The 10,838-nt window shown below is 39.9% G+C and overlaps 1 protein-coding gene across 1 annotated transcript in view; it reads right to left on the reverse strand.

Moving 5' to 3' along the window:
- The window catches only part of COL4A4 (collagen type IV alpha 4 chain), a gene marked incomplete at its 5' end in the record, with an annotated part of 62,686 nt that overhangs the window by 15,098 nt on the left and 36,750 nt on the right, over positions 1-10,838 (reverse strand). The window contains 13 exons of the mRNA XM_017732906.1: positions 2,027-2,134; positions 2,459-2,566; positions 2,710-2,784; positions 3,295-3,358; positions 4,412-4,590; positions 4,840-4,947; positions 5,330-5,473; positions 6,610-6,780; positions 7,423-7,616; positions 8,138-8,321; positions 8,776-8,880; positions 9,908-9,976; positions 10,556-10,739. Of these exons, the coding sequence (XP_017588395.1) occupies positions 2,027-2,134; positions 2,459-2,566; positions 2,710-2,784; positions 3,295-3,358; positions 4,412-4,590; positions 4,840-4,947; positions 5,330-5,473; positions 6,610-6,780; positions 7,423-7,616; positions 8,138-8,321; positions 8,776-8,880; positions 9,908-9,976; positions 10,556-10,739 (1,693 nt within the window). The remainder of the gene's footprint in view (positions 1-2,026; positions 2,135-2,458; positions 2,567-2,709; positions 2,785-3,294; positions 3,359-4,411; positions 4,591-4,839; positions 4,948-5,329; positions 5,474-6,609; positions 6,781-7,422; positions 7,617-8,137; positions 8,322-8,775; positions 8,881-9,907; positions 9,977-10,555; positions 10,740-10,838) is intronic.

A 10,838-nucleotide genomic window follows, 5' to 3' on the forward strand; every position in this document is an offset into this window, starting at 1 on the left:
TCCTGCTTTCTGTAGCCTTCTTGTAATTTGGACATGTTCCCATTTTAAAATTCATGTAAGAGTTGCATTTGGGGAATTTAACAGTGGTATTTTAAAATTATTATAAACTCCTAACTTATTTTGGCCCCTAGGTCACAATTTAAAACTTCTTTGATCTTTGGCTCATTCAGGCAAGATTGATGGGTTGGTTTACTTGCTTTCCAGGGAATTTCTGACACATTTGCCAACAATCCATTATAATATCAGCACTTGTAATTCTAGATTTTTGGATTGCTATAGCTCCACGTTTCTAGGTACAGCTGAATTGGCTGACCTGAGCATGAACCACTGTTTCTGTATTGTACAGCCCAATTCAGCTTCTGCTCATACAGGTCATGCTGCTGATGGTCTGAGTATTACTTGCCTCATCAAGGATTACTCACACAAGTAAGGCTTGCCAGGCTAAGCCCTTAACTAGTAAAACTACTGTAATAAAGAAAATGGGATTATGCTTTGATAGATGATGTTTAACTTACATTTTTTAAATCTAAAAGTTCTTTAAAATCTGAAAGTTCAGGCACAAAACCTTTAATGTAACTGAGAACCAATGAGACTAACGAGGCCGTGTACTTAGCTATGAATTATCCATTTAATTTCTAATTCTTGCACCAGCACTTGTTGAAAACAGCACCAAGATCTATATATCCAATTGAATTGGAATACAAATACCAGTCAGTCTTCATTACTGGCTATAGTTTCAAAGGTGTTAACCTTTTTTCAGCTATGCTGGCAATACACAGAATCCTCAGCTTAGCAGGCAACTCGGTCTCTAATGAATTGCCATTTGGGACTGAACTTTTCCCTGTGCAGGACGTGTGTTGATTTGTTATGTTCCTGTGCAGGACTTGGGATAACTTCTGCACAATATACTAAAGAAGTGTCTTATGACAAGAAGGAAAGAGCCCATCAGCAATGAAGAAGTTTTCAGCAGAATAATGCTTTTTTACTTTTTTGACGCCTTTCAGACGTCCCTGCCACTGCAGATCTCTGCCTTTGTTACAGCAAATATTGTTTGCAACACTGAAATGTTCTCTTGCACATTATGCACCAGCAGGGAATCTGTCATGACAGTTTAAGTCAGCACTGCTTAATTACTGCAAGCAATCATAAATTGTTTCCATTTTTCATTTGAATTTTCAGTAGTTTATAAGAAACCTTCTCAATTTTTCCTTAAGCTGAATTTGGAAAAGTGGATCTATTGTCCTCTCTAACCATTTTTTATAGCCCCAAGTGTTACTTTACTGTGGTTTCTGTATAGGGGTCACTAATCTTCCTGTTTGGGAACTGATTATGAAGCACACTATAACAGACACAGGATACAGAGTTGATAACTTTCTTTATGAAGTATTAATAGCTTAAAATTTCAATTCTACACATAATAAAAGTTAATAATGTTCTCCAGCAAAAACAACTGTATAGATGAACTGATGTTCAATCTAAACACAACAATCATTGTGAGAAGTGTAAATTAGGATTTGGAGGAAACACTTCTCTGTTAAATCCACAAAAATCAGTTTTGGGAGAAAACAATGCAACAAGAAAACCAATAATAAAACCAAACTCAAGTTATCACAATTTGTTAAAACAAATTTGAAAGACAAAGCTGTCATAGCAGCCTGCTGGGTTTATAGAGTAACAGTGGCACTCCATGGTGAAAATGTAGAACACAGCATAACTGAAGTGAAACAACTGAATTACCACAAATTCCATTTCCTTTCCTAAAGTTCTGCTATGAGTTACACCAGCTAAGCCAGACTCTGTTTCTACCCTCCTCCTTACTCACTTTAGATTGTAGCCCAATTTTCCAAAGTAGCATTTATGTTACTTCTCAAAGGTGATGGGAACTGGCTTAAGTCTTCTAGCAGCTTGAGACCACAGAGTCCAAATCACAGTCACAGTTGGGCCTTTTCCATTTTCACTACTAAAAGGGTATTTATGTCTGGCACTGTCACATTACCACTAGAACGGCACTGTATATAGTGTTTACCTTTTCTGCCTTGGGATCCCGGTAACCCTTGCAATCCTGGGGGTCCCAAAATTCCATGTTTTCCTTTTTCTCCAGGTTCTCCTGGCAATCCCTGAGGACCTGTAGCTCCTGAGAGTGAAAAAAACCCCAAACCTGTGAATATGCAATTCTATTAAATGGTTGATTTTTTTCCCCATGCTATGCAGCCCACTGTGTTAACAGCAGTACCTGAAAGTGTTTGGGGATGTAGGAAGAATTGATGTATCTTGGTCTCTGAGACTGAGCAGACAATTGCTGCTGTCTATAGGTACAGAAAAAACTTTCAATGCCCCCCTTCATATGATCTCTGGTTTCTCCAGCCTTCTCCACAGAGATGCCTCCTCAACTGCCTTTCCTTGTTCCATATCTCTTTTGAGCTATTCCATGGCACTATTTTTTAAACTTTGGCATTACCTGGTAATCCAGGTAGCCCTGGATATCCAGGGTCACCCTTGGATCCTGGTCTTCCAGGTTGTCCTTGGATACCTGGTAAACCCTTCTCCCCTGGGAATCCACGAAGTCCTTAAAGAAAACAAACAAAAAAAAAAGGCAGCAATTGCTACAGAATGGCTCAAAATGCACAGGGAGCTGAGCTCCCTCTGCTAACAAAACTGAGGGAAAATAATTTTTTAAGTTCAATTTTTTCTTCAATCAAAATGAGGTACCTGGTAATCCTGGATCTCCTGGAGGTCCTTTCCGACCGTGTGTACCAAGCAGAGGAGTTGGGTCACCTCTCTTGCCTGTTGAAGTACAATGACTTCCATTTTATACAAGTATCCTTTCCATCCACAAAACCAAAGCTATACACTTTTTTAAGACCAGAAAAGTCACTAATAGATATAAAGAGCTATAGAAGGGGCTAAGAGAACACAAGTTGAAAATTGCTTTGGCACATGCAAATTATGACGGTTCACTTTGATTGCATTTTCTCTTCTTTGATTTGACAAATTTTGCATATCAATAAGAATGGATTTATACATGGTTTTGATGGAATTTTTAAATTCTATGAAATTTGACAAGAATTTATCTTCTAAATTAGTAATACCTACTTTTAAAGGAACAAGCTGTTAAAGAATATACTGAAATGCAACTTTTGCCTTCAGGTAAGTGAGACTTGTTTCTAATTACATTCATGTTTTATGGGAAAACAGGACAGAAGTGAAAATAATTTCTTCGTTTCTTCACCATCTACCCCACATATATCCTAACAATATTTCTCTTTTCAAAGCATATCTATATAAACTCATTACCTTTACATCCTTTGGGGCCAATCAGTCCTGGATAGCCAGGGTTTCCTGGTAAGCCAACATCACCCTGATTTTTAAAAAAAAAAATAAAAATGTTTGACATAGGATATGTGTAGTAGGAATGATCTGCAGGAGCATTTGGTTCTCTTAGCAGAACTGTATCTTAAGCTCAACAGAAAAGCATCTTGTCTTTGTTACCTAACACTAGCCACCAACAAGAAACTGTAGGTTAGACTTGCTAATAATTTTGAATTTGTGCTTTTATAGCTTATTCTCATTCTTGGCTCAAACAGCTTTAATTTCACCACAGATGGCTTGAATAATTTGATTTAAAGGTACCATAAAATATATATCCAATATTGTATGTTACCGAAAATTTACTATAAACATTACCCAGAAATATTGTGATGTAACAATAAAAATGTAGATTTCCTTATTTTTCCTTTTGAATAATGACCTTTAATCGGCAAATAAATTTAATAAAACAAACCAGCAAAAGTATGTCCCTTTGCCAAGAAAACAACTGTGCTTTATGCTTCATGTAATCACACTGTCTACCTACCCAGCATACAAGCAGTGAAGAATTGTACCTTGCATGTGATGTTTGGGTGGTTTTGTGTGTTTGTTCTTGAGCAACACTGCTTGCCTAGGTTTTGCTTGAGGCAAAGATGGCTTGGTTTGTCTTGTCTGTTGCTTTGGTCACTTCACACAGCAGGATATGAAGAAGCAACTACGTATTAGCTTCGTAACTGTGCTGCTGCTATGTTACGATCTCTGTGGTAAGTGGTTTGTCAATCTGTTCTTAGGAATAATGTTGAAGACTTGATTGTGCATGTGATTTTTGCCCCCCTACTTAGTGTAGTGGAGCCTGGACTTCAACCATGTGGCAAAGAACTACATCAGAGCAGGTAGCTAAGAGAGGCCCCTTCCTAACTCCCACCACAGTTCCTGCTAAAATGTAACCAAAGCACAGAGGTGTTTCCTTAGGGAATTTACATTTCCTACTATGCTGGCTGTCTCTTCTCAGAGGGAACATCTAATGGGTGAGTACGATACAATCATATTTCTTAGAGGCAGGTGATAACTGCAAAGTCCAGGACACTTCACTACCACTGTTTACCTGGTCACCTGGTCCTCCTTGAAAACCTGTCATTCCTTGAAAGCCCTTTGGTCCAGGCAAACCCCGTGATCCTGGAAACCCCATCACTCCAGTGTCACCTTGGTCACCTGGCAGTCCTGGAACACCATTCTTCCCTGGAAATCCTCGTGTGCCTCTGAAACCAGCATTGCCTTTTTCACCTGAAGTTAATTGCAGAACAAGATAATGACCAATCAAGTCAAGCCAGTGTTTGATATTTTCAATATGGCAATGTTTTCACTCGTGGTGTACTGCCTTAGTAATTATCCTAAGAAACTGTTCAACCAGTTTAGGAATCTGTAAACATGGTGAGGTGGCTGGATGTTACTGCAACCCTGAGTCCACACTGTGAAAATCACCAGTGATTTATATCAGAGGAGTGTATGCAGGGCTTTCTTTTATGAACTTACCTCTTTCACCTCTAAGTCCATGCTCCCCAGGAAACCCTGGGTCCCCCATTTGTCCTTTCTCAAGACGGAGGTTAACACAGCCACTGTCTCCTGGAGGCCCCCTTTCACCTTGGAAGCAAATATATGGAATGTAAATATATCCTCAGGAGTGACGTGTCCTGAAAATCAATTTGAGTGATGACTTTCCTAACAGAGAAAGCCTTTAAATACTAATGTGGTTCTCTGTTGTTTCAGCAGGCTCACTGCTAACAGAATTTGCAATACTTTCCTTGCTTTTTTGTTACTTCAGTTGTAACCCAGGTGATGTTAAATCAGAAGAATTAGGAAAGATTGTGAAATTATGAAAGACAGTAATTTTGAACTGCCTGGGATTGCACCTTGCAGATGATTATTCTCTTTCCTACAAAAAGTAAACAGGTTTTTAACACAGTAGTAACAAAACTAAACATAGCAGCAATATAACTACAGAGTGAAGTGGATTTTTACAAACCTTTTATTCCTATATCTCCACATTCTCCACTAGGACCAGGTAGACCCCTTTTTCCTTCTTCACCTTTTACACCAAAGATTCCCATTGGGCCTTGTATTCCTGGGAGTCCTGGGAATCCTTGGGGTCCTTGAATCCCTTTGCTTCCTGGTAATATGAAATGCTTTATTTATATGTTGAAGTCTGCTTATACTGTTGCTGTCATATTCTAAGGAATAGTGTAAAGCAAAAGCAGGATGTTTAGAAGGACTTCTTAAGAAATCAGAAGAACTAGAGAACCAAGAGTTGGAGCATGGCTCCAAACTTCTCTTGAAACCCAGATTCCACTGAAGCAAGGATCCTCCCCCTACCTGCTGTCAGCCCCTGGAGATTTATGCTACCCTTACTCCTAAAGCAGTTATGCCCAAAACATCATCAGATCTTGCATGTGGCTACTGGATTAGGGGGACTTCATTCTGCTCCCTGTCCCTGCACTCCTGTACCAGCTCAAGAAGCTGGTACCCAGAGAACAGCTGGTCTTACCATTAAAGACTGAGGCAAAGAAGGCATTAAGTACCTCAGCCTTCTCCTCATCCTTTGCCACTATGTTTCCCCCCCTCCCATCCAATAAAGGATGGAGACTCTCCTTACCCCTCCTTTTGCTGCTCATGTATTTAGCAACATTTAGAAACATTTTTATTGTCATTTACAGCAGTAGCCAGATTGAGTTCTAGCTGGGCTTTGGCCCTTCTGATTTTCTCCCTCCATAACCTTAAGACACCCTTGTCCTCCTGAGGTGCCTGTCCCTTCTTCTGAAGTTCATACAGTTCCAGGTAAAACTGTTCAGCCCAGCTGGTCATCTTCCCTGCTGGCTCATCTTCGGCACATGGGGATGGCCTTAAAAATTTCCTTCTTGAATAATGTTCAGCCTTCCTGGACTCATTTGCCCTTCAGGACTGCTGGCCAAGGGATTGTTAACCCTAAACATATTCCTCTTATTATAGCATATTACAACCATTACAAATAGTCAGGAAATAATACATAGAAATATGTCGGTGTTGTAAAACAACTAAAGCACCAGGATGCACCAAGATGCATCAAACTATTTACATCCCTTTTTTTTTTTATCGTAAGAGGAAAAACAAGGGATGGTTCTATGGTTATTGACTCTAACCTGCTGCACAGTCTTACTCTTGAAGCTGGAAAAGGAGATGGCTCCAAAGTACTTCTAACCTTAGCAGTAAAAAGAGCTCCCTCTACAAGGGAACTTACAGGTGAGGTGGTCTGCAGGATATTTAACATACCTGTTTCTCCTGGGAAGCCAATGAGTCCTTTATTGCCTGGAAGTCCTGGGGGACCTCGTGAGCCTGGAGGACCTGGGAGACCTCGTGAGCCCGGAGAGCCTTTGAGACCTTTGATTCCAGGTGGCGCAGCCAGGCCCCTGTCTCCCCTCTGACCTTTAAAGCCTGGTAAGCCTGAGAAAGAGAGCTTTAATCTATGTATGTAAATGCAGGCAAAAGTTCAGCAATTGTATCTAAAAAGTAGAAAGTGATAGATTTGGTATAAGTTTGAAGATTATCAAACATGGCAAAATAACTTGAAAACTTTCTTACCATGTTGGAGTCATGGCCCTGCCTAGATTTTTCAATTGGAATGTTTGTTTTCTTGTATTTCTTTAGTGACAGACAATGGAAGAGCACTGTGAAAAATCCTTACTAATTTGTAAATATTTTTGATATATGTCTCCTCGCTCTTCCTAAATAACACTTCCATTCAAGAATAAGGAAGATAAAAGTATCACAGTAAGGACAGGAGCTCAGTTAAAGTTACTCAGGACAACAGATAAGAGACAACTCTTTGTTTATTACTTATAGTGAACCCACTGTGATTTGGCCAGTTAAGGAACAGCATGGGATGGGAAACTGGGAAACACCTGAGATGCAGAGTCTACATTCCTTGAGTTTAAAGATATGTGCAAAACATTATGTACATCCCCAGTAATGAGCAGCCCCCATGGAAATATTTGTCATGCCAGCCACAAAAATTATGAGATGAAATCTGGCAGAAAATGTGTGCAAAGCTTAGAGCTGTGAGGCAACCTGCTGGGTGTTGTGTACCTTGAGGTCCTGGCAGGCCCATGACACCTCTGAGTCCTGGTGGCCCTGGTAAGCCTGTGACACATGGTGAGCCAGGGAAGCCCGGACAGCCTGGTGCTCCTACATCACCTTCTGGGCCTCTAAAACCTTTGGCACCTGGAAATCCTGGGGTGCCAGGCTGTCCTGGAAAAAAACCCACATTGTTAGTTCCATTACTCACTGTCCCTCAAAATTCCCAATTTTAATTTTGAAATGTACATGTTGAGTTACTTATCTTACTTATCCTCTAGTTTTTGCATAGTTTGTGAAAAGTGATACTTTTCTGCAATTTGGAATTGGCTGTTGTGGAGAGCTTCTTTCTTTAAGGAACAGAAATTCAACCCTCATCTATAGGTACAGAAGATAGTTTCTGATGTGTAGGAGCAGAACTGGGAGTAGCTCACTGGCCTCACAGGACTGGCTCAGTTCTGTAGGTGTTCCCTGCACTGAAGGATGGGTGTATCTGCTTATGGCCAGGCAAAAGGAAGACCTTTAAAAGGGGACAGCAATATCCTCTATGGGGTGGGAAGTAAGTGGTGCTGTGGAGACATCTCTGCAGCAAACAGCAAAATGTAAAAACAGGGAGTACTGGTCACAGTCACCATTATGGATCCAAATGAGAGGAAGTTTTATCTGAACCAGGAGCACCTTTGCTCACATTTTGTCCTTTGAACATGTAGAAGTGTTTCATAGGAACTGTTGTGCACCAGGGGGTCCCGGCAGTCCCCTGTTGCCTGGGATTCCTGGAGGGCCGTATGTGGTGTCACCTGGAAGACCTTTTGGGCCATCTATGCCAGGTGGACCTGGAAGGCCGTTTTTGCCATCAATTGTAGATCCTCTTTCACCTTCATCACCAGGATCACCAGCTGTGCCTCGAAAGCCTGTTGATACAATTTTTAAATTCAAATAGAACATAATTCATGAAGTGTTCGGGTTTCTTGTTTTGTTTTTTCCCCCTGAAACTGTGGAATATTGTAGTCCAAATTTAGCCAGATTTAAATTATCACCTTGCAAAGAAAAATAACATAATAAATTAAATTTCATGTTTCTTATTTATAGCTAAGGATATGTGAGGGTTGAAGGAGGTAATTCCTGTGGGAAGTGACAGGGATTTTTTTGTGGGCAGCATCTGTCTTGAGTACTGTCACTCTTGTCCAGTTCAGTGCCTTTGCTAAAATGATACTAATTGTTCTCAGTTTTCTGAAAATATTTCCTCTCTGGACACTGAACTATTCAATTCAATTCTACTTTACCCTACCCTATCCTACCTTTCCCTGCATGTATGCATTGCAACTTGACCAGCCGCTCTCCCGAATTAGGAAAAGCACAATTCACCTTCTGGCCCTGGGATTCCTGCTCCTGGCCTCCCTCGATGGCCTTTTTGCCCATCAAACCCATTTGGTCCAGGATGCCCAGGGAGTCCTTTTAAACCCTTTTGTCCTGGAAATAAAAAGGAAATACATAAAAAAGCTGACAGAGTGCTAAAATGTGTGATCTAAGGATTGTATTTTTATCCCATGCAAATTCATATACTTTGTAAACAAGCTGCTTCTGACTTTTTGGGTAAGAGTCACAAACAAATGCATGTGTGCTGTTTTTCTAAATGAACATGTTCCCCATTCCATTAACAGTAGTCTGCAAATGACCAGAGTCAATTAGAAAAAAAATATTTCCTACAGCATTTTAATGTTACAGGCCATCAACTATTAACCTAGTGAATGACAGGTGTCAGCTCAAGTTCTTATACTCTCCTGTGCTATGTCCTGCTTCAGGAATGGTGCAGATGAGCTCAGTACACTCATCCCTGTTCTTTCATGTCCGGATAAATTTTTGCTCCCGCTCATAACACGGATGTCAGGGAGCTGTGTAATACCATATTAAGCAGCTTGAAAATTCACTATGTCCATTTCTTCTGAATTTTCTGGGATATTTCAAATGTCTTGGAGGTGATCACAAGCAACATTTTGCCAGCTCCCGGGTGAGTTCTTTGAATTTAAGATTAACAAGTTGAAGTAATGGTGATAAATATTGAGATTTTAGGGCTCAATTGCAAGTTGCCATGAGCAATGCAGTTTTAGAAATTACAGATTTGCAGCATATCTTTGCCTTGCAATCTCTTTTCCCTGGTATCCAGATGTACATACTCTAGGCCTTATCCAACTCCAGCCATATTTTACAGACTCTCTCAAGCGTTTTAATTGAGGCAGGACAGAGTTTGAAGCTACCTTGATTTAATTATTTCCATGGAGGCAGCCTGCCTACCTTCTGATGGTGTAAACTGCAGCTGTCTGGCCCTTGATTCTATTAGAGTACACTCCTGTGTATTTGCCATTTTGCATTTTGAAACACATACTTTGTTGAAAAACTAGAAGAGTATAGCTTTTTAGGATAGCCTCTTTTCTGTAATTAGCAACTTAAAAACTCCCATTTCAGTTAAAATCAAAAATTGTCCAATGTATCAACATACCTTGAACACCTTTAAAGCCTGGGGGACCTGGATTTCCAGGATATGGTGACGTAATACAGACAGTTTCACCTGAAGCAAGAGGGAGAAGAAATTGGCATATTTGATTTTAGATTAAATGGAGTCTGAACGCTTACTGTAATATTTCTGGGGAAGTACCCAACCAGATGTGCAAACATGAAGTGAATGTTTATGCACACTGTTATTTCCATATTAGTGAAATACTGATGGAGGATCTAAAAATATCGATACTTTCTATAGAATATTGGTAGTATTTCAAATTGTAATACAGCTGTATTTCTTAAAGACAAAGATTTTTTTTTTTAATTGTCATGGCAATTTGTTTTACAGTACTCTCTATTGCAAGAAAGAAACAGTATTTTCATTTCAATTCTATCTACAGCTACCAGTGTTGATTTTTTTTATAACCAAAAACCAGGCCAAGCTTTAAGTATAAATTGTGTTTTCCTATAAATTAGTATTTTCACCATAAATGAATAGCACTGTATGTATACATATAGATAAACATATAGAATCATACATATTATTATAGTATATAATACATATTAAACCACAATGGATGATGGATGCCACCAAACATCTAAACATGTATTTTGTTGTTTCCTTCTTAACGTAAACATTCAAAATTACCTTTCTGGCCTTTTGGACCAGGTGGCCCAACATTACCCATATCACCAAAGTCTCCGGGGCTACCTCTGGCTCCAGGAGGGCCAGGAAGCCCCAGGCCAGGCAATCCCATCTGGCCTTTTACCCCAGGAGGTCCCGGGAGCCCAGGGAATCCTTTGTCACCCAGAATCGCTACTCCAGAATCGCCCTGAAATAAAAATTCTCGGTAAGAAGTAGCAAGACATAATTTCTCTCCTCTCTTTGATTATGAAAAAGCATTTTTGAGAATTATTTGGAGAAACACTCT

This window comes from Corvus brachyrhynchos, unplaced genomic scaffold, assembly GCF_000691975.1.
Source record: "Corvus brachyrhynchos isolate BGI_N302 unplaced genomic scaffold, ASM69197v1 scaffold435, whole genome shotgun sequence".
Lineage (NCBI taxonomy): Eukaryota > Metazoa > Chordata > Aves > Passeriformes > Corvidae > Corvus > Corvus brachyrhynchos.